This window comes from Myotis daubentonii, chromosome 14 (genome assembly GCF_963259705.1).
Source record: "Myotis daubentonii chromosome 14, mMyoDau2.1, whole genome shotgun sequence".
Classification (NCBI taxonomy): domain Eukaryota; kingdom Metazoa; phylum Chordata; class Mammalia; order Chiroptera; family Vespertilionidae; genus Myotis; species Myotis daubentonii.
Genome location: NC_081853.1, coordinates 45,937,455 through 45,961,625, shown reverse-complemented (window position 1 = coordinate 45,961,625; position 24,171 = coordinate 45,937,455). Strand labels below are relative to the sequence as shown.

The following is a 24,171-nucleotide window of genomic DNA, read 5'->3' as shown; positions in this document are numbered from 1 at the left end:
TTTGTGTTTACCAAGATCTTTTGAAAGGTGTTTGTAAGAATGGGTAAAATCAGTTGAATTTTAATTATGTGAGCTCATCCACACTCCCTGATGCTGAACAAGACGCTGCAGAAATGGAACATAGAGGTTTCTTTCCCTAACTCCACTCTTGAGCACCATATAAGAAACTGTCAGCTTCAGTGCTGCAAATGTATTAAAATAAATCATGCCATTTGAAGCTGGGGTGGTGACTCATTTTTTACCCTGTGTTTTGTGTGGTCTACTTAGATTATCTCTCATACACAGTTTTTTGTGTGCTTCCAGGAGATACTGGTCAACAAGAGATGGTTCCAACTAAGAAGAGCGCTGTTCTCGTGGACGGGGTCATACTGAATGGCCCCACCACAGATGCAAAGGCAGGAGAAAAGTTTGTTGAAGAGGCCTGTAGGCTAATAATGGAAGAGGTGGTTTTAAAGGCAACAGATGTCAATGAGAAGGTAAAAGAAAATAGTCTATAAGCAATCCCAGGAATGAGGAAAGATATCCCCGCCGCCACCACCTCCCCCCCCCCCCCCCCGCCAAAATCTGGATGGCTAGATGTAAGGGAAATGGCAAGTGCACATTTTAATTTCCTCTATACCTTTGTTTCAAGGGGCTGCCCAGATACTAAAGTTGCATTTGTCTTCCCCACCCCGTATCTGCTTTCCTGGAAGGGTTAGCATTTAAAAAATAATTTTAAAAATCCTATGTAATAAAATCCTAATATGCTAAGTGTCCTACTGTTCAACCATTTAACTAGTTGCTATGATGCACACTGACCACCATGGGGCAGACACTCCAACTGGTAGGTTAGCTTGCTGCTGGAGTCCAGCTGATCAGGACTGGGTGAGATGGGCCAGACACGCACTAGAGCCCTCCTGTAGTTCCTCCCTGGCCACGATCGTGCACCGGTGGAGTCCCTCTGCCTGGCCTGTACCTTCTCGCAATCTGGAACCCCTTGGGGGATGTCAGAGAGTCAGTTTCAGCCCAATCCCCACAGGCCAGGCTGAGGGACCCCCACTGGTGTGGAATCTGTGCACTGGGCCTATAGTTTACATATATGTATAATTGATTTCAGAGAAGAAGGGGGGGGGGAGAGAGAGAGAGAGAGAGAGAGAGAGAGAGAGAGAGAGAGAGAGAGAGAGAAAGAGAAAGAAAGAAACATCAATGATGAGAGAGAATCATTGATTTGCTGCCTCCTGCATATCCCCTGCTGAGGATCAAGCCCATAACCCTGCCATGTGCTCTGAAGGAGAATTGAACCGTGACCTCCTGGTTCATAGGTCTATGCTCAGCCACTGAACCACACTGGTCAGGCATGGAAGGGTTAACTCTTAACAGTCATTATTTGCTGGGAGATTGTCTGGGACTCCAGAACTTAGGCATATAAGGCCATGAAGCACATGGATGAAGCTTTCTGCTCTAGATAATAATATAGACTATAAATAACCTGATGGTCAGACTTAGACACTCTGTGAAACACACTTTGCTCTCCATTTTTTGATACACATTCTTTATGTAGCTAATAAAAACCAAGCAGAAGGTAGAAAGGGTGTGAAAAGTTTTACAATTTATTTGAGGGTCCTTACAGGACTTGTCTGAGGTTAGGTTAGAAATCTTTGGTTGTTAAGTCTGACTTCTGATAGGTACCAAGTATTGATTTTAGGTTTCAAATTGGGGCTCAAAATCAGATTCAAAACGATATGGGAACCACTACTAATAATGTCTACTCTTAAGAGTGCTTAACGATGTACCAGATGCTGTTCTAAGGACTACACCATATGTATTTGTTCATTTAGTCCTTAAAAACCCCTAAGAGGCAGGTACTGTTTAGTAACTACATTTTAAAAATGAGGGAAAAAATGAGACACAGGTTAAGTACTCTGCCTAAGATCACATGCTAGTAAGCATCAGAGCTGGCCCTGAAACACAGGCAGTCTGGCTTCAGAGTCTGTGCCTTTAACTACTTACTCCTCTATATGTTTCATAAAATCTCCAAATTATCCTTTCTCACATTGATCACCATTTATAACAAAATTGGGTTACCAACAAATGGATCAACAGATAGGAGAGATGGAGAGATTTTTATTCCAATTCTATTAGTCGGAAATAAAAGTCATTTAAAAAACATTTTGAATGTGAAGCGGAATGTATTCTGAATTTTTGATCACATGCATTTGGGAAAACTAATACCAAAATAGATTGAAATGAATTATGAACTTTGAATGGCTATGTTCAAGGCAAAATCACTGATATTTCCTGATTATATATTTATAATTGCCCATTTTCTGGTCTTATCTGTACTTGTGAAATATTTTGCACCTGCTTTACTTTGGAGCACACTGCTCCTCTGGTAAGATATTTTTTAATTGGCCTTTATTCAGTCATTAAATATTAACCGAGTGTTAGGTATGGGTAAGGCATTATATTTAGCCTGGGGAAATATAAAGAAAAATAAGAGAAAGGTTCAGCTTTGAACTGAATTTATAATGTAACTGGAAGAATAAGTTTTCATTGGAAAAGAAAACAGGGGGTCCCATAAGAATGTGATAAATGCTCTGTGACTGGGGCTGACTTTGGGGATTTCACAGAGGGGTGGGCACTTGGAGCTTTCATGTGGAATGTGCAGGTTAAGTAAGATTTTGATGGGCTCAGAGAAGTCAGCCTCTGTGTTGAAGAAAGCAGGAAGTTAAATATGGAAAGAGTTGCAAAAGAACAAGATGCATTTAACATAGTAAAGGGACCATTTTGCCTAGAAAAAAAAGTGTTCATATAGGGAACTAATAGGAGATAAGATGAGAAGGGTAGGCTTATGATCCTAAGTTATCAATTAAGGAAACACAAGTCAATCACAATATAGCAGATGTGTAGAGACTATCCATGTGAACGTGGATAGAAAGCTATGTTGGGGTTGAGAGAGGGGGTGAAGTTTTTATGCCACTAACTTAGCCTACTTTGTTAGAGATCCAACAGGGTACCATTAAAAGGTGACGGGTGGGTATTAGTAAAGGGTAAAGGGGGTCAAATATATGGTGATGGAAGAAGATTTGATGATTTTGGGTGGTAGGCACACAACTCAGTGTACAGATGAGGTATATTAGAAATGTACACTTGAAACAATTTTATTAACCAATGTCACACCAATACATTTAAGATTTTTTTAAAAATAAGGTGCCCTGCTTATACACCCCACACTTCGTGAGATGATTACTTCTAGTACCCTCTGTGGGAGACACACTTTCTCAGCCACCTTTAAAAAAAAGAGTCATAATTTACATTCAGTAAAATTTACTCTTTTTGGTGTACTGTTCTGTGAGTTTTGAAAATTAATGGAACCATCACCACAATCAAGATATAGAATAGTTCTATCACCTCCAAAATTTCCTTATACCCCGCTGTAGTCAAACCCTCCCCTCAACTCTAGACCCCGGCAGCCATTATTCTGTTTTTTGTCCCCGTAGTTTTCGTCTTTTCCAGAATGTCAGATAGTTGGAATCATATCACACGTAGCCTTTTGAGTCTTGCTATTTTCCCTCAGCAAAATGTATTTGCGATCCATCCATGTTGTTGTGTGTATCACTACTTAATTCTTCTTATTGTTTCTGTTACTTTTGATTTACCCCTGCCTGTTGTAGTCCTGACATCAGAGGTTAATTTCATACCTCTTGGACAACTTGGTGTTTCCTCCTGTTTCCCACAACCTCCCACCACTTAGTCTCCTCACTTCCTGACTATTCCTCTGTCTCTCTCCTCCCCTCCACAGTCAAACTTTTAAAAAAATTGTCTCCCCCCTCCCTGCCTCTATCTCCTCACCTCCTACACGCTCACTTCACAGCAATCTGGCCCCCACTCCTACCTCTAAGTCACACTGCTCTTGCCAAGAACACCTCCTTGTTGATAACACCCAAGAGCACTTCACAGTCTTTATCTAATTTGGCTTCTCACTAGGATTTGACAGTGATGCCTATGTTCTTCTTCTCAGAACATTCTTTGTGTTAATGGCATTAAACTGTTCTAGGCTTCTCCCTGCTTCTTCAGCATGGCCCCCACCTCACGCAGGAGCCTCTCTCCCCTTGCCCACTTTTTGAATGTTGGCATGACTCAGGTGAGATCCTGCATCTTTTCCTCTTCGCTGTAGGTTCTCTCTGAGCTGTGTCAACCACGGTAGATTATCACGGTATACACGGCCTGAACCTTTCTTCCTCCTATTTCACAGCAGCTTCAGACCGACTGCTACACCCCTTTGGATGTCTTGAGAATCCTTAAACTAAATATTCTCCAAACTCATCATCCCCACCCATACCAGATGCTTCTCCCTCTCACCACCATCAACCCATGCACGCAAGGTAGAGACCTCCGGATTATCCTTGGTTATTCCTATCCCTCATCCTCACTGTGAAATTGATTTCTAAGTTCTATTGATTTAGCATTTCAAATATCTCTAGAAATATTTCATTCTTATAGTATCTACCCTCATCCAGCCTGCCACCTTTTCCTGCCTGATTTATTACAGTAACCTTTATTTCCAATTTTACTTGGAATCTCCACACAGCAACAAAAGCTATTATCCAAAACACAAATATGATGATATAATTCCCCCGTCCAAAATATCCCAATGGCTTTCTTAGTGCCAAGTTCACACTTTATGCTACATAAAGCCTATAATGATATGAGTCTTGCTTATTTTTTATTCATTCATTTATTTATTCATTCATCTTATCTTTATTAAGCATCCCCTAGGTAGCCGGCTCTGCATCATTTACTTGGGACCAGTGAACAAACAAATCAATGTCTCCGCTTCCATGGAGATTATATAGGACATAATAAATATTGGATGGTGATACGTGCTATAGAAAAATGATGAGTAGAAAAGTCAGGAGAGATTGGTAGAGATGGGTTATTGTGCAGCTTGTGATTTTTAATAAGGGAATCAGAATTGCTGTCATTGAGAAAGTGACATTTGAGTAGAGCTTTGAAAGCAGTGAGGAAATTAGCTGTAGGGATATTTGGAGGAGGAGCATTCCAGGTGGAGGGCACAACCAGTTCAGAGAACCTAAGATGGGAGCATGCCCGGTGCACTGAAGAACAGCAAGGATGCCAGGTTGGCAGGGCAGAGTCAGCCAGGAGGAAAGTAGTGCTAGATGCAACTAGAAGGGGAACCCTACCAGGGGAAGCAGATTATACAGGATCATTTTAGGTCATTGTACGGACTTTGGTTTTCCTGTGAAGAATATGGGGGCCCATTGGGAATATTTGAGCAGAGGAATGACCATGCCACATTGCTAGTAGACTATGAGGCAAGGATATAAGCAGAGACTAGTTAGCAGGAATTTGTTATTTCAGCCTTAATTCTTGCCTCTCCCTTCCTCAAACTGCCTCTTCTAGCCACACTAAACATACTTCATTCTTCCCATGTGCCCTGGGCTCCTCTATTCGTATTTCAGCCTTTGTGACTTCTATTACTTCCACCTAGAATGCCCCTTGAACTACCTCAGCCCCTAAACTTTGCTTGGTTCATTTTTGACCTTCCAAATCTAAGGTGAGGCCCCTCATTTGTTTAATGACTTCTGCATTATTATAATAGCTCTTTTCATGCTAAACTGTGGTTGCACCTTAAGTCCCTGTCTCTCCCACTTGTCTGGAAGCTTCATAAGGTTAGAGTTCTAATATTCGTTCAATACTTGGCTCTCATGGGTGCTCAGTTAACTGTTTCATTGCTAACCCTCCAGGTTTGTGAATGGCAGCCTCCTGAACAACTGAAACAGCTTCTTGATTTGGAGATGAGAGACACAGGAGAGCCGCACCACAGGCTGTTGGAACTCTGCCGGGATGTCATACGCTACAGTGTCAAAACTAGTAAGGATTTACTTCCTTGATCAGTACCTCTAATCAGTATGTTCTTCAGGATTTATTTAGCTCGTGGTAAAGCTGAGTATGACAGTGTTTATGGATGAGAAACCTGAATCAAAACAGTGATTCTGCCCTAGCCAGTTTGGTTCAGTGGATAGAGTGCCAGCCTGAGGACTGAGGGTTCAGGTTTCGATTCCAGTCAATGGAACATGCCCGGGCTGTGGGCTCTATGCCCAGTGTGGGGCATGCAGGAGGCAGCTGATCCATGATTCTTTCTCATCATTGATGTTTCTATCTCTCTTCTTCCTTCGTTTCTGAAATTAATAAAAATATGTTAAAAACAAAAACAAAACATAGTGGTTCTGATAGTTTTTAAATGGTCCATTAAATCCTTATTAAAGATTTATGGTAAGGGCCAAAAATAAAATGAAATTGAAACTGTTGGTTTTAATGGTCACATATAATTATTATCCACTCCTTGGTGATCCCCATTCCCCACTTATAATTAAGCCCATATACCATTACTGCCACCTCTCATTTCTTATGTTGATCCAAACTGGCAAATGATACTTTGATTATAGAATTTGTAAGGAATTTTAAATTTCAATGGCCTGGAACAGTGGTCGGCAAACTGCGGCTCGTGAGCCACATGTGGCTCTTCGGCCCCTTGAGTGTGGCTCTTCCACAAAATACCGACTTCTGCGCATGGGCCACGAAGTTTCAATCGCACTGTACATGTGCGCCCGCATGTGGTATTTTGTGGAAGAGCCACACTCAAGGGGACAAAGAGCCGCATGTTGCTCAAGAGCCACAGTTTGCCGACCACTGGCCTAGAATATGCAAAAAAAAATGTTCAAGAATGAGTCCTTAATATAAATAGGGATAGATTTATTTGGAAAATACTTATTAACTCTGGGCAGTTGGTAATTACCAAATTATTTTATCAACTCTAGTAGGATCATAAAATAAGAACCTTTAGGAAGGTATAAAAAATGAATCTTATACATGGTGAGTTTATGTTGTGATGGTTTCACAACAATGCTTAACAACTGTGATCTTTGTAAATGCAGTAAGATCATGCCAGTTTTGTGCTGAATACTGTTCCAGCTGACTGTTAACATATACCCAGGGAACAAGTTCTTAAAGTAGGAGAATAATTTTCCAAAATATGCATTTCTCAGTACGATGTAAAGGTAATCTAGTGCTTAAGACCATGCAGGCATTATGCTGTGTGAATTCTGACGCTGAACTAAATGTAGTGGAAGGAATATCATAAAATTCTGGCTAAAAATAATTGGTTTATATTCCCTTGGGAAAGTCTGGTGTATGTATCAAAAACCCACTTAGCATTTCAAAAGCAGAGATACATATCTTATTATTCTAGTGCATGTCAGAAGTGTAGAAGGACATTTAATGCAGTAGATTTTTCAGCTTACTAGATATTTTCCATAACGTTACCATGGAAATCAATCATAAATTAACACAGAACAAAAAAAAAAACACACACAAATCAAATCTTATTAAAATTACTTGCAGCCATGTCTGGTTTCCTTTGCCAGATTAGAGGAAGTTTTCCATGTTTTATTTTAAAAAGACATTTTCTCTTGATACTTTTGTTTTTCATTGAACCCCTAGTTGAAAGAGGAAAAATAATCTAAAAACCAAATACTGGAAGTTGTAGCAAGAAGTCACTAACTGAAATGGTTCCCTAATACTCAAAGTTGGAAATAGACCTGCACCGTTGTTCTTGGTCAGGCTGGGCATCCTATGATTGAGAATGCCAAGCCAGTTACCCTGGTGTTTGGTGTGAATATTCACATTGTATAAAGCCAAGGACCTTTACGGAACCTTTTATGGGGGGCGGGGGGGAGGGCGCGCGGAATAGAAAGTTGGAACTGAAGTTGAGTCTTAAAGGCAACTTGCCTTCGAAAAAAGTTGAATCAGAAAGTTTATGTAAGCTGCACGATGAGTCACGTCTTACTCCATCCACATAATGCCAGTTGCACTCTGAAAAATGGTCGAGTCTGAAAAATAAAAAGGCCACTCACTGCTAGAAGCCCGAAGTGAAACCTGTTGGTGAGAGAAGTGTGTGTACATTTGGAGAAGCTAATATCAATATTTTTGGAGGATAAAGGTAACAGGCTTTGATATTTGATACATGTATAGAAAGTGTTCAAATAACCCAATTCTTGAAGATTTTGATCTGAGTCAGGGTGGTAGAAAGAAAGGAGCAGGCTAACCAAAGGTTGTTAAAGTTGGCTCAGGTTTTACTCAGAAGTGTATCATTGTTCAGAAGAAAGGGCTAGGAGACGGGTCTTTATTTGTTGCCTTTGTGCATGATTAAGTTTTGAATGCTCTTTTAAAATTGAGGTGTAATTTGCATTCAGTACAATGGATTGATCTTACATTCTCATATGGATGAATTTGCACATATGCGTATGTAAATAACCATCACCAAGGTAGAGATAAAAACAATTCTCAACACTCTGGACACTCCTTTCTAATCAATATGTCTTTCCCAAAGGTACCCAGAATTCTAACTTCTATCTCCATAGATCAGCTTTGCCGGATATCGAATATCACATAAGTGCAGTTATGCAGTATATATTTTTTTGTGTCCAGCTGCTTTTATTGTCTAAAAGATTCATTTATGTTATTGCTATGCAGTATTGATAGAGTTTTCTTTTTTATTGCTGTGTAGATGAATACTCTGTTTAAATTTACAGACCATCCAAGATTTTTCAACCAGTTGTATGCTGGACTTGATTATTACTCCTTGGTGGCTCGATTTATGACAGAAGCATTAAATCCAAGTGTGTAAGTATCATTATACTGGAAATTTATACCAAATGTGGATTAGAGATGTTTTTTAAGTAGATGAAAATTTTATTTTGTAAATTTCTAGTTAATTATTTCATTGGTGCAGTGTCATCATAAATAATGGAATAGTCTTATGACAGTAGTATTCAAAGAGCTGTTCGATTTGATAGTGGTTCTGTGAGAGGGTAAAGCAGGCATTATCTCCACTTACCAAAAGAGAAAATGAGGAAGCAACTTTTAATTTATTCTGCATGGAAAGCTATGTCTGTGCTAAGTGCTGGAGAGATACTTTGAGTAAAAACAAACCTTGACTTTGCCTTCATGAAACAAAATATCTAGTGAGATAGAGATGCTCCATGCAAATTAATCAAAACGTGCACACAAATTAATCGAAAATTTCAATTCTCATGTAAAGTGGGCGTGATGCTATAAATATAAATGGGCCAATTTTTTCTAGTTGGGAACTCTAGAAAGTCTTCTCTGAGGATAGCTAAGAGATAAAGGGTAAGTAAAAAGTAAGATGAAAACGGGAGGGATGAGTTCTAAACAGAAGGAACAGCATATACACTGAGTGGCCAGATTATTATGACCACCCCATCAGTACTTCATTGACACTTCCAAAAATACTGAATATTGAAAACTTCCTAAGCAAATACTCTCAAGGTTTTATTATTATTATTATTATTATTATTATTATTATTTGCATAACTAATTCACTTCATTGTACTGATGGGATACATGGAACTAAAATTATCATGTCTATGAAAAGGATCAATCTAAGAGTTATTGGTGAACGATGGTAGTTGAAACACTGGGCAAAGATGAGGTTCCTTAAGTCAGTGATTCTCAACCCTTTCTGCTCATTAGAATCAATCTTGGAACTTTTTTTACAAAATTGAGGCCTGGGCTCCAAAACAGATCAATTAAATATGAATTTATGTGGGTGTGTTTATAAATGATTTTAATGAGAAGGATGGAGACATTGAAAAATAAAAACAACCCAAAAGATGGAGAAGTGCTGCCTTTGGGACAGAGTATAGAGTGAGGAGAGAGGAGGCTTATGACTGGGCTTTGAGGATATCTGCGATAATAGTATTTAGCAGTTAGGAGGAGGAGGATCAGCTGCAATAGAGAGTTAGAAGGAGAAAATCAGGCAAGGAAGCATAGAAGCCCTGGAGGAGATTGTCTAGCCCAGTGGTTCTCAACCTTCTGGCCCTTTAAATACAGTTCCTCATGTTGTGACCCAACCATAAAATTATTTTTGTTGCTACTTCATAACTGTAATGTTGCTACTGTTATGAATCGTAATGTAAATATCTGATAGGCAAGATGGTCTTAGGCGACCCCTGTGAAAGGGTCATTCGACCGCCAAAGGGGTCGCGACCCACAGGTTGAGAACCGCTGGTCTGGAGTCACATGTTGCTGAGTATTTAAGACAGACTAAGGCATGTCCTCTAGATTAGCAACACGTATGCTACTGGTGACTTCAGTTAGAGAATTTTGGGTAGAGTAATGCATGACCATGGATTACAATGGGTAGAAGAGTTAAAAATGTTAGGTAAGTCAGAAGAGACAGTAAAATTGCACAATTCTGTGAACCTTTCCTTATGTGTATTGGGTTTGCTAAGTTCTTATAACTGAAATCTTTAGAGGTTTTTAAAGTATTAGTTTTAATTTGTATTTAATCTAGTATTAATTTTTTCTTACAAAAAAGTGAATAATTATTTCACTTTATATTTTAGGTACACATAAATATATATACTTTCCCCCCACATTTTTGATATGTGTAAACTGGTTTCCTAGCATGGTTTAAAAATAGAACCTAGAGTGCTTGGCACATAGGGAGGTGATACATAGTAGGTCTTCTTTTTTTCTTCCTCCCAAAATTCTCCCTGCCAGATGTTAAAATAATCACATTAAATTCTGTGACTATAAATCTGAATGTGTCTGCCTAGCTTATATACTCAGAGTACACATATTCAGATACAATTTAATGCAATTACTTAACTGTTACGGGGGAGGTTATAGATATTTAGTCATTCTCAAGTTAATTGAAGAAAGAAGAGACTCAGACATTGCACAATGGTAACTGTCTCGGGTTCAGTTCCCTGGGAAGCTTCTCTAGAGGAAATTTAGTGAGCAAGATGTTTACTAAGGAACACCCGTGGGATCAGCATGGGTGACACTGAGGGGAGGAAGCTGAGTGGGCAGAGAGAGGAGTCAAGCTCCATGCAGGTGCAATGACAAGAGACTGACCCCAGGGAGATCTCTGGAGCTACAATGGCTCTTTAAATTGGCCTAGAGTTGGGCCCAGTGGCCAGGCCTTTATGCCTCCAGCTGGGCCAGTCATCAGGTGTAGACCACCACAGGGAAGGGTTTAACTTCAGGGAAGGTGGCTCACTTATGCTGAGGAAATTCCTAAAGAGGCTAACTTAGCAGTGCTCTCTGACTCCAGCCCTCTAGCCTGAAGCAACAGATTCTTCATGGCAGAAGGTCTGGGTAGTGCTTTGCTGTAAAATCTCATAACGAGAGATGTCCCACAGAGCACTTCGCATTTGTACAAACACAGGCATGTGGTAGAGGAAGCTCTCATCCAGGATGGGTCATTGCCATGTAGAATATCTAGAGCTGCCTGCTCGGGTACTCACAGTGATAACCTAATAAAACCTAGTTACCATGACAATGGTTTTTCCCTTAGCCAGCATCCAAAGCATCATCCAAAGAGTTGATGGCCATTGCTCATGACTAATGCAAAGAATCGAGATGCACTGCCTTCATCTCTCCCAATGAAATTGAAGCTTTTCTGTAAATTAAGACTGCTGCAGTAGCCAGCGTATCCCTAAGGCCACCCGCTATTATCTAACCACAACTAGCACTATCACTGACTGCATACTTCTCTAGATCCAATGAATAAATTTCCAAAGAATCTATCTACATTTCGACAGCTACTTGGTTTAATAAAACTCTGTGCATTTCTTGGGACACCGAAGGGATGGTTTGACTCTAGTCATAGAAGTGAAGTATTTTTTATATCTATCTAGTTATACATATGAGGTGTCCCCAGTGTTTCTGTTAGTGGAAGAAGCGGTTCTGAAGAAAATGATTGAATTTATTGGCTGGAAAGAAGGTGATGGAATATTTAACCCAGGTAAGTACAATTAGTTATTGCCATCTCCCTTCTATTAGAAGCATCTAAAAATAGCTTAATGTGGTAGATGAAGAGCAACTCCTTGCAAATTTACAGATCACAAAAAGTGGGATATTAATAATGCTACTTAGGGAGACCCTAGCTTGTGCCTTTCTCCAGAGCAATAATATCCATAATAATAAAAAAAGTAATATGCTAATTAGACCGGACATCTTTCCGGACGAAGCCAGGGATGCGAGGTAAGCCTGCGTCCCGGGTGCCAGAGGGAAGCTGGTGCCAGCAGCTGGGGAAGGAAGGCCTTCTCTTGCACGAATTTTGTGCATCGGGCCTCTAGTTTTACATAATCATAAATGACATAAATGCTAAACAAATGAGATAGCTATAATTTAGGATTTATATCTAACACAAATGAATTTACCTGTTGTTGGAAGGGCTATCATAAGATTTTTAGGTTTTTAAATCAATTTTACCTGAGAAGATTCCTAAGTCACATTTTATTTATCCTGTAATCCTCTTTTTTTGCTTGCTTGTTTGTTTGTTTGGAAGCTGAGGTGGGCATGCATTGTTAGATGACAGACAGAAAGAATATTATTAACTACAGAGAGTTAGATACAGAACTCATAGATTGAAACCTTTGGTTTGGAAAAATTCCGGAATGAGAGAATAGACCAAAACTTCTCACTTTGCTGAGATTGGGAACTGCAGGAATTAGAGACTAGGAAGTGTGTAAGAGTAATGGGGTGGTTGGGGTGGGGTTTAAATGGCTTTCCCAGTGATTTGTCATTAGACCAGAGCAGCCACAGCCATTTATGCTTTCCACTGAAGTCAGCACTTAGGGAGCTATAACTTCATGCTATAAATATGCCATTGCAATTTTTGTTTTTGCAGGTGGCTCAGTGTCCAATATGTATGCCATGAATTTAGCTCGATACAAATATTGTCCTGATATCAAGGAAAAGGGGCTGTCTGGGTTGCCAAGATTAATCCTTTTCACATCTGCAGAGGTAAAAAATGATTTTGGGTATCAGATATAGATTTTCTGAGAATGCATTATTTAACAGGGCTTGTTTGTCTACAGACTCCTTTTATCCTCTCTGTGTAACTAATATGCCTAAGTGTAACATCGTATTTCATTCCAAAAGAAATTCTGATGGGTTTGATATTGGCCACCCAATTTTGTGCATCACCTTTACTTAAAATTTATAGTCTGTAGTATTTTCTTTAGAAAAAGATAACATTTCATTTGAACATGCTATCTCTGTGAATCTCTTCTTTGAGTAGCTCATTTATTAGCAGTTAAATGGTTGATACTATGTCATCTACTCACATTTCTTTTTAAAATTGATTGCTTTGAATGACTAACACAAGGACTTTTCAAGAAGAAAGGGATATATTGAGTAAAAATGAATCTCTCCCTCTCTCTCTCTCTCTCTCTCTCTCTCTCTCTCTCTCTCTCTCTCTCTCACACACACACACACACACACACACACACACACACACACACCACTGCATGTTGCTACAATCCCCTATCTCATTTTACTCTCCACTTCAGTAGGGGCTCTGATGGTGGATAGGTACATGGCTTTGAAGTAGGCTGTCTGGGTTCATTTCTTGTCTCTACTATTTACTATCTGAGTGACCTTGGATAAGTTGATTAAGTACTCTGTGCCTTAGTTTCCAAATTTGCAAAAATGAGCATATCAGTTAGCTCTTGTATCTAAGAAAATTATCCCCAAACTCTGTGGCATAGAAGTATACAGGTTATTGTTTACAAGTCTTGGGATAGCTGGGCAGTTCAGCTACACTTGCTGGGCTCTCTTACCTGTCTGGGGGTTAGCTGGCCAATGGCTGATCTAGGAGCAGTTTGGCTGGAATAACTCCAGGGAGTCCTCTCAGCTTCATTGTCTCTCTCCCTCCAGCAGGCTAGTGCAGGTGTGTTCTTATGGCAGTGGTACCAGGAACACAACTGCATGGGAGCCTTCTGGGATTCTCGAGTTCTAGGCTCAGAACTGACACCTTGTCATGTCTCCCTCATTTTCTTGGCAAACTAAGTCATGTCTAGGAACCCAGATACAAGAAGTGAGAAAATAGTCTACCTCTTAAGGATATTTGCTGCAAAGCCTTCTGGGAAAGGGTATAGACACAGGAGCAGTAAACAATTTGGGCCATTAAAGCAACCCAACAGCCACATGAGCTTAATGGTCACCGGTCAGTGGAGTGTTGCAAAGACTGAATGAGTTAATGCATGAAAAGTAGCATTTGGCACATAGAAGATAGAAAAAAATGTTTGCTCTTGTTATTAGTGGGAAGAGAATGATCCAATTCTAATTATGTGGTTAGAATAGATGGCACAGCTTACGTGCCGTCTTATCTGGAAGACGCTATTATTTTTCTTTTCTGTTTTTGTGTGATTCCACTGGTGCCTCTGCCCATCCACAGCTGCTTTTTCCCCATGTCCCTGGCAGGAGAGTGTAGCTTCTGTACCTTTTGCAATAACCTTAGGTCTCCTATGGAACACACAAGGCTGGCAGAATCTGAAAATTCCCTGTTATTTCCCGCTGGGCTTTCCTGCATCTGTTCTTTTCCTTCAAGAGCAAAAGTGACTTTATTATCACAAAGGACAGATTGTACAAAGAGGTCCACCGTGGAAGGAAACCCTGACAGAGCCCCCCCCCCCACGTTTTCCTCCTGTCCTGGCTGCCCTTTGCTCTGGTTAGTTCAGCGCTAAGTGTGAAGTGGGCATTGGGTGTTGGGAGGCATCACCTAGTCTGCGATTCTTTACTCAGCCACCCCAAGACCCTTCTTCACAAGACATTGTTTCTATAGCAAGAGAAGAATATTTGGGGATGTGGGCATCTGGGGAAAACACTTGGTTATTTGGGATTATTATGGAGTAGAGTTTTCCTCTCTGGGTCCCAACCCTTGGTATCTCAGTTTGAGGACCCCTAGTATATCAGGAATCAAAGTCTCTCCTGCATTTGAGTTCCTATTTCCATGCCTATTCTTATACGGCCATTAATCTCACCCAATCTTAACCAATACCATCACACTGGGGGCTGGGGATTACACACATGAATTTTGATATAACAATGGGAATTCCACAGAGAAATTCCATAACTTCAACCATAGTATAGCCCTGACTATATATTCTCACCCCAACCATCCAGACTCCACCCTGTAGCTTGTTCCTTTCCCTGTTCTGCCAAAGAGACTCAGTTCATAGCATTTGCATTATCCTAATTCATATTTTATGACCACCTTCCCCATTTATTACAACAAATCAATTCATCATTTAGTTAAAAATAAACAATTAAAGAAGACCTAATAGATCTTAAACCCAACGTTAATCTTTTTGCTATCTTGCCCTATTTTCTTTTGTCTTTTTTAAAAAGACCTATTTTTATTGATTTCAGAGAGGAAGGGAGAGGGAGAGAGAGATAAAAACATCAATGATGAGAGAATCATTGATCAGCTGCCTCCAAGCCCGCAACTAGGGCATGTGCCCTTGACCAGAATTGAACCTGGGACCCTTCAGTCCGCTGGCCAATGCTCTGTCCACTGAGCCAAACTTGATAAGGGCTCCCTTGTTTTCTTTTGGGTGTTGGCCTATGGCCCGTAGTTATTTTCCCGTATTGCTTGTTAGGTGGCCTGACTTTCCCAGTTTTTATGCTGCCCGAGATGACCCAGGGTAATTACTGCATCTCTGCCTTGGCCCATCATATGCAGAATGTATGTACCCACCACTGGAGACCTTTTTGCAAACTTCCGGTTCTGACTGCGATTCAGCTGTTGGTGGAAACCTGGAAGATCATGACAGAGACCCGTAGACCGTGAGCACATCCAAGGTGGCCTCTCCAGGCTAAATAGGAACCAGAGAGAAGGGGACTTTGAGGGGGGAAATAACAAAAGTAATAAATGTGTGACTTGATTAGCAGGTAACTATGAATTCCTTGAATTTGTAGAAATCTTAGGTTTGTCATTCAAATCATTTGGGGAGTCAACATAAAGTAGCGCTCATTTGCCACTAAAGAGTGAGGGGAGAAAAGAAACTCCTATTGCTTCCAGGTCAGCTATCAGTTGTGCTAGTTCCTCTCTAGCAGGATGGAGGCAGGGGTGAGGCGAGTGAGACGCTAGGGTGCATGTCACAGGTCCTGCTGCCTTAGATTTTGCACCCGAGGGGCCTCCTTCACTCTCCCTATCCCTGGCCCTGCCTCCTGGTCTTAACCTCGGGTTGGATGTGACTGCAGGTGTTCTCCACAGGCAAGCAGGTGCTCTGAGGATGCCCTGCAGAGCGCAGATCAGTCCGCCTGTGCCGGGGTCCAACCCCAGCGGGTCCAGGGGTTCCCAAAGGCGTGGACGGAGTCGGCAAAGAAGGAAGGACATGGAGACAGCGTTCAGTTGATCAGCAGCCTAGCCAGGATCTCCAGCCAAGTTCTGGTCTCGATCCCCAGAGAGGTTCTGCTTAGGCTCTCCAGAGAGGTTCTGTCCAGGTACTCCAGTCAGGTTCAGTCACCAGGTTCTAGTCAGGTTCTCTTGCCAATTTCTGTAGTCAGGTTCAGATGCTGGGGTCCATCTTCTGTCTCTAGAGTACGTTCTGTGTAGGTTCTGTGCCTAGGCTCTGTCTCTCTTGGTCCTGTCTTCCAAGCCCTGTGTTCTAAGTTCTGTGTCTTTCTGTCTTCTGAATTCTGTCTGTTTTTGTCTTGTTGCATCTGTATTTATACCAGTTGATTCTAATCCTGTCAATTTCTATTACAAAGGTTAGGGCGTTTCTTATCTCCATTCCAGGGAGTAAAGATTATGTAGCTTAAGCATGATTGTTTGTAGTTAAATTGATTAACTACCCGCCTGGCACTTAGTTAAGGGGTTTCATCCCCTCCCTAACTTCAGGGGAAAATCCCTACCTGGGGATTCAACCTTTCTCGGAGAGGTGACCTTGGTTAAAACACAGCGCCAAGAAGGTGAGCAAACATATTAAGAACAGTATGTCATATATGCCAGGTCCCTTGAAACAGCAAGGATGGACCGGCTCCCGGCACGCCTGGCCTCCGGCTCCGCTGCTTTGGGCACTGAACCAGTGTGTGCTCTCGGAGACATACTTTTCTTTCTTCCCTAGAATATAGCATTCACGGCCCTTGCTCTCCCCGCCACCCGGAGCCAGTTTGAGCATCAAACTGGGCAGCACTAGAAGCAGTCCAAGCATCCAGAACACCATCTGGAGGAGGAAGCAGTGGTTCATTGAGAAACCCAAGGTCACGGGACAAGTCCTTGCTGGAACCGGAAAGGAAAACTTCAGTGCAGTCTGTCTTTCATGGAGGCACTGGCTGTTTTAAGTTTACAGCAGTGAACACCCGCTGAGATTTTTGCTTCTGCTGTAGAGGAATGAAACCTAGGGGGATTGGGTCTTAGAACAGCCGACTTCTCTCCTGCCAGTGATGGGAGCGGCCACCACTTGTTTCTAAATGCAGCTCTTCCCTCTGAGCTCAGCCTTCTAGGTTTTCCTTTCCTTGAAAGTGCTCAGCATGTCTCAAGCATCGCCCTTTCTTTTCTTCCTCTGATGCTTTCAGATGCTCAGACTTCAGTTTTGCAGATGGCGTTTAATCTGTCCCTCTGCATTTGAGATTGACATCAGACTATATTTAGCCCTGAAGTACCCAAAGATAGCTCCGCTGAGGCTATTCTTATTCTGATAACCAGTGTTTTATTTAGCAGATCTATTAGTTTGGGATATTTTGCTATTTCTAAGGGCAAAACAATGTGGTTTTCCTTATTTGGCAGATATCACTATGAAATCAATAGCTGTTTGGTTGCTAGAGCCTGAGTCTTTCATGAGAAATAATTGGCCTTCCCTTTGTCACCTTCGCAATGGTGGGCTGATGTAGCAAGTAGAGAATTAATTACCTGTTCATATAAGTCATGGCTCCTCAATATGTATATGTTTTTGTAACCATGTGAAATGAATGCAACCTACAGGCATTTTGGACAGGTTCTATTTGACATTTGGAAATTAATTATTTAGGGTGGTTTCATTTTTCCTGATGGCGTTATCTCTGCATTTATTTTTAGAGGGTTTTTTTTAAAGAGTTTCCAATAAAACTCCCTTTTCAAAAGAAGAAAATTACCACATTTGAGGGGATATATCAAGATAAGTGTGAAGGCATGACTACTCTTAATGTATTCATACCTACAAATTAAATTACTAAGGTTTTTTGGGTACAATAATGTCTGTTAGCAACTTAATTTTTCTGGCTTGAAAAAGAATTAATTGACCACCTGTCCACATTAATGTATGAAGACTGACATCTCCAATGTTTGAATGCTAATTATCTACGGGCTTCATGTAGTAGGCGGAAAAGGTGCAGTAATCTAAAGCATATTCTACTATCTCAAATAAGAAATAGATGAGACCTAATTCCAGAGCCATTAGACTCATTCATGTCAGGGCTGCATAAAGTAATCTGTCTATAGATTATTATTAATTTTGTTATGATTTTAGCCACATTCTAGTATGTCTAACTTCAGCCTTACATTGAATATTAAACCAGACTAATGCTTTAGATTATTGCACCTTTTCTGCCTACTACATGAAGCCCATAGAATATTAAACCAGACTGGTCAAGTGTCCAATCAGTATTTATAACCCATTGTTTGCTATTGAAAATCATGAAACTCTTCTATGATCTGGGATTATAACTTTTGAGACAGAGTCTTGCTCACTCCTAGAGGGTTTTGAGTTAGCAGTGGACTAGTTTCTCTTGCTACTGAGTCTTAGTAGCATCAAGAGAAACTTTCTTCAATGTTATAGAAAACAGCCTCCAGCCACCAAGTGTGTTCCATATGCCAGGCTCTGTGCTGATCCCTTTATATATATTAACCCATTGAATTCTATGACAAAGATGGAGTAGGCATCGACATGCCCATTTTACAGATTTGCAAATTGAGGTTTAGCGAGTGTACATTATTTGTTTAAGCTTTTATAGCTATAAATGGGAAAATTTGTAATTAAACCTGTTTTCTCTGACTCCGATCAAAGTCAGAGTTCTCAACCACTGCAGTTAGGGGCTCAATTAAATTAACACTTTCTTTTTCTTTTATGCAGTAATGTTTTAAAGATTGTGCTCAGCCATATAACTTACACCCATTTAGATAATAAGCAGTAGTTTTTTCATGCCATGAATTCATGTCTCTTTCTTCCCTTTTCCCCTTTAATTCAGTGTCATTACTCCATGAAGAAGGCAGCCTCCTTTCTTGGGATTGGTACAGAGAATATCTGCTTTGTGGAAACAGATGGAAGGTAATGGGGACAGGATCCGGGAACCTGGTGGGTGGAGGGGGAAATTCCTACTTTTAAAAAAGCAGTACCAGTATGTGTTCACTGCTAAACATAACTGGACGTCTCAAATCTGTGTCTCTTAGAGGTAAAATGATACCTGAGGAACTGGAGAAGCAAATCTGGCAAGCCAGAAAACAGGTGAGAGGGGAGAAAGAAAAAAAGGGGAAGAAAATGTATGCATGTATCTGGGTGTGGGGGCGAGATTGCCAGGGGGCAATGCAAGCAGTCACACCCATTTCTGGGGGAGGAGGGGAGGCAGAGGAGAGAGCACGGGAGAATTAAAATGCAGTGACTTATTTAGAGGTGCTCTATTTCCAGGTGCTTGGTTCGTGTTCTGTGCAGTTTCTTGGATGTTCTCATCCCAGGTGGCCAGCACCTATTAAAACACTGACATCACCATATTCAGGATTCTTGACTAGAATTATCCTTAAAAGGTGGACCCCGCCCTGGCTGATGAAGCTATGTGGTTAGAGTATTGGCCTGAAGGGTCACAGGTTCGATTCCTGGTAAAGAGAACATACCTGGATTGCAGATTCAATCCCTGGCCCCAGATGGTGAGGGAGGCAGTCAATGGATATCTCTCTCTCACATCAATCAATCTCTCTCTCCCTGTCCCTGTCCCTGTCCCTGTCCCTCTCCCTCTCCCTCTCCCTCTCTCTCTCCTTCCCTCATTTCCTCCCTCTTTTTCCCTCCCTCCCTTCTACTCCCTTTAAAAATCAATTAGAAAACATCCTCTGGGTAAAGATTACCATAAAAAAATAGTGAACCCAGCCTCTCCAGCAGGGCCCCCACAGCCACTCTCCTACAAAACTACTGACTCTGAGAATTCTGCAGCCCAAACCAATGGTCTCTGTTGCATTCAGAATGACTCCTGACATCCTGATCAACCTATCCTCCCAGATTGCTTCTACCCAAAGTCCATTCACAACCACCATCCTGTACTGAGTCTGGGTCTGATATTTCAGCTCTGGAAGAATGTTCTCTCTCAGCTGCCAGGATGTATTAAAGCTGACATGTCTGTCACTGGGGAAAGCAAGGCATGACCATGCTCACCTGTGATACTCTAGCGAGGGCTGGCCTTGACACCTGCTTTTGAGGTATGTCGCCTTCTTGGTGCCAGCCCTCTTGCTTCTTGGACCTGCTGGCTTAGGCGCACCTACTTCTTCACGGCTTCCCTCCCGATCCCGGCAGAGTCCTCATTGCAAAAGGGGCTTCAGACTATTCTCCTGTAACTTTCCAGCAGGTAGCAACAAAGTCAGGTGTGGCTGCTGAATAATGAAAAGCCCAGCTTCTGACCTGGGATGTATCTCTCCCTCATAGGATTTCACACTCTAAAAAAAAATGGGTTCTCTTATTTTTAATTTTTAAAATTTTGATATTATATTTCTGTTATTTTACTCTTTATATTTTAATTTTTTTATAAAAATCACCTTATCCAGAGCATGCTAGGTTATTATATTTGGTTTAAAATTCTGTACTTAAAATTTTTGCCTTTTTTGCATATGTATTGGCTTAGATCTACATTTGTCTTTATTTTTTAAAACATTCCAGTGGCAGGTAGACTTGAAGTTGTTTGGTGGTAGGGATGATCAGATTTCGTTGCCTCTTGGTAAAATTCTAGATTATAGTTCACCTGTGAACTATAGCCATGAAAGCTTGATCTCAAGTAGGTACGTGCAGGAGGCAGCCAATCAATGAATGATTCTCTCTCATCATTAATGTTTCTATCTCTCACTCCCTCTCCCTTCCTCTCTGAAATCAATGAAAACAACAGTAATACCATTTCAATGAATAATTTCTTAATATCATCAAATATCCACTCTATATTAAAATTTCTCCCATTCCTTTTTTAAAATAGTTGGTTTGTTTCAATAAGGATTCATAAAAGGCTTATATGTTGCATTTGATTGATTCATCATATAAATCTCTTCTAGGCTATAGCTCCCCCTCCTCCTTTTTTTTTTTTACTCTTACAATTGATCAGTTGAAGAAACCACATCCATTAGTGTGGTAGTTTTCCACATTATGAATTATGTAGACTGCATCACACATTTGAGACTCAAGTGCTCCCCTCCTCTGCACCACCCATCTGTTCTCTATATTTCTTGCAATTTGACAGTTAGATCTTGAGACTCGGTGAGATTCAGATTGGAAATGTTGGCGGGATTATTGGTGGGTAAATTTTGTCCTTCCATGAGGAGGCATCTCTTGTCTCTTTCTGTGGTAACATTGATTGGTGGGTTCCGGTATTGTCAGCCCACCTGTTAGAGAGCTCTGCGTCCGCCTCTGGCCTCATGGATTTCCTGCCATTGACGATCCTTGTCTAGACTCATTGTTTCAGTAGCTGATGTTCTAATTTATTTTCTTGTTCCTCCTCCATTTATTGGCAGGCATACTACTGTAAAGAAAAATGTTTCCTCATCCCTATCTGGTTTCCCTAAGGAAACAGTTTTCACAGACACGGCAGGATCCACGTTTTCTTCTTTCCCCTGATTTACTAATTTTCAGAAGAGTGAGTTAGTTGCCTAGCATCCCCTAAAGATAGTCAAATCATTAAGTATCATTAGGAACTCATTTTCTAGTATATTCGATGGTTTTTATCCCACTGCAATCATTATTATCTTCACCGCATAAATTTTGCTTTGCTTTTACAATTAAAGTGCATGAAACTGCCCTTGTCTTAAGGTGAGAACCTGAAAAGAGAAGTTTCTCAAAAGTAAAAATTGCTTTAGGCACATTTTAAAGTAGGGCAATGGGGTGAGAGTCAGTATGTCTCCTCTGCTTTCTTTCAAGTCAGCTAAAACTGGGGCCGGGACCCACCAAGGACAAACCTCACATCCATTCTGAGATAATAATACCCGATGACTAGGTTATTTTTCTCAATAGCTTCAGACCTAGTTGCTCTGTTTCAAGCTTTTAACTTGGATTGTTTCAGATGTAGGAAATTGTGCGTCCACTTTTTTTTCTGTTGGGCTTCAATTCCCTGGCCAGCCACAATCCATTACAAATCTGTTGAGCAGTGACCTTTACTGGATGCTGAAAACCACAGAGGCGTCTGAGGCTCTGAAGTGCTTATGCAGAGATAAAACTAGTGTAACCACTGAATATTTGGGAGTATTTTTGCATATGACTTTTGAAATGACAAAATTTCTTAGGGAAAACAGGATATTGTCAGTACACCATCAATTCTGTTTCCACTGAATTTTCTTATTAATCGCATGAGATGTGTGAAAGGAAAAATATGGAAGGTTAAATCCAGATGGCAAAAGTTTAATTTCAGGGACTGATATTTATAGCTAGATTATTAAAAAGGTGAGAAAAAGTCATTAATACGCTATGATAGCTTGCATAGGTGTTTTCTCACCACTGTCAGGATGTCATATAGTTTATGAGGCAAAGCTCAACCATTAAAGACAACGTAAATGGCTTTAGTAAATTACTTTTTCTATTGCTTTTGATGATTGATATAAACCTGGTCCCATTTCCTTTAGTTCTCTGCCCTGATAAAGGTATGATCTGTTGGTACATGAGTGAAGGGAAGAATTCTCAAAGCCCATGGTCCCCAGGGACTCTGTCACCTCCTGGTCTCACTCTGAGAAGTTTGGGTGGATGGACTAGGTCCCTGGTCAGCAAACTGTGGCTCTTTGGCCCCTTGAGTGTGGCTCTTCCTAAGCCTTAGGAGTACCCTAATTAAGTTAATAACAATGTACCTACCTATATAGTTTAAGTTTAAAAAATTTGGCTCTCAAAAGTAATGTTGATATTTGGCTCTGTTGACTAATGAGTTTGCCGACCACTGGACTAGGTTATAAGTGTCACAACCTTCTGCCTAAATGGCAAATGGGTTCACTGTGTACCGTTACTTTGAGATGTGGACTAAGTGCCCTTGCTCTGCCCTCCTTTCCATTGAGAAATGATATCTCTGTCAATGGTCAGCTAGATTGGAGTGAGTCTGGTTAGAACCCACAACAATAAAAATGGGATGTAAACTTATTTTGTAAGAACTACCTGCACTTGAAAATAAAACTAAGGAAAAAATGATTCCATCCTAAACGGAGGTAAGAATGAACTTAATGGGCAATAAATGTTCTTGTCACTTACTCCTCAGGTGCTAGAATAGTAGGCTTCTCCTTACAGTCCCTCCTCCCCCCACCCCCCCATCCCACCCCCCCACCACCACCACCTCTGTCTGAAAGTTTTTCCTCTAAGGCACTTCCACAGCCAGTAACATATCTCTGCTGACATGCTGGGATGATCCATGAGAAACAAACTCATGGACTGTCTATCCTCTACCTAGTTGCCATGAACTCCCTTACGGGGCCAAGGTGCTGACTAACTTGGCTGGGATTACCACTCATCTCTACATGTGTCCCACATCCTCCCTTTCTCTCCATTTCCTTCGGGCACCTGTTCACTCCTCAAGATGCAGCCATCAGCTAGATGAGGAGGAATAATCACCATAGAAGCTATGCAGCTTCTCTCTTCTAGCACATTCTGCCTGACTTCTCTGTTGCAGCACCTGTTCTGGAGAGTGGATCCCAGTGAGGTTACCTTGCCAAGTTTGTACCTGAGCACACACTCTGTTTTGTGACTGCTCATACGCAAGCCCACAGGCCTGCGTGCTCTGTCCCTGGAGCTGACGGTTTGTCTTCCAAACAGCCCTTTTTATTTTGGAGAAGGGTCACAACATTGGCATTCTGGAGGCCCAATGAATCTCCCCAAGGAGTTAGGAATCCTACATAATGCCAGTTTGCAGATGGGGATGAGGTTATTTACTTTCTATCTAGGAAAGCAACGAACAGAAAAGGCTATAGAAAGAAAATGAAACTGAAAATATTGAGTTGGGACAAAGGACTACTATTGTAGCCTTTTCTTTTTCCTTAATCTATTTATAATACAAAACTGTATAGTAAAAAAAGCTTAGAAACAGTCACTGAAGCAGTGATCATCTCCAAGAACCAAATACATTTCTGGATATATTAGAACCTTTATAATGTACCAACCT

The 24,171-nt window shown here is 41.0% G+C and overlaps 1 protein-coding gene across 1 annotated transcript in view; it reads left to right on the top strand.

Annotated features, from left to right (window-relative positions):
- The first annotated feature begins 308 nt into the window (after positions 1 to 308).
- GADL1 (glutamate decarboxylase like 1) overlaps positions 309 to 24,171 on the top strand; it is a 117,134-nt gene continuing 93,271 nt past the window's right edge. Inside the window, exons 1-7 of the mRNA XM_059662923.1 lie at positions 309 to 476; positions 5,748 to 5,874; positions 8,595 to 8,685; positions 11,730 to 11,836; positions 12,725 to 12,840; positions 19,048 to 19,127; positions 19,250 to 19,304. Of these exons, the coding sequence (XP_059518906.1) occupies positions 324 to 476; positions 5,748 to 5,874; positions 8,595 to 8,685; positions 11,730 to 11,836; positions 12,725 to 12,840; positions 19,048 to 19,127; positions 19,250 to 19,304 (729 nt within the window). The 5' untranslated portion in view covers positions 309 to 323. The remainder of the gene's footprint in view (positions 477 to 5,747; positions 5,875 to 8,594; positions 8,686 to 11,729; positions 11,837 to 12,724; positions 12,841 to 19,047; positions 19,128 to 19,249; positions 19,305 to 24,171) is intronic.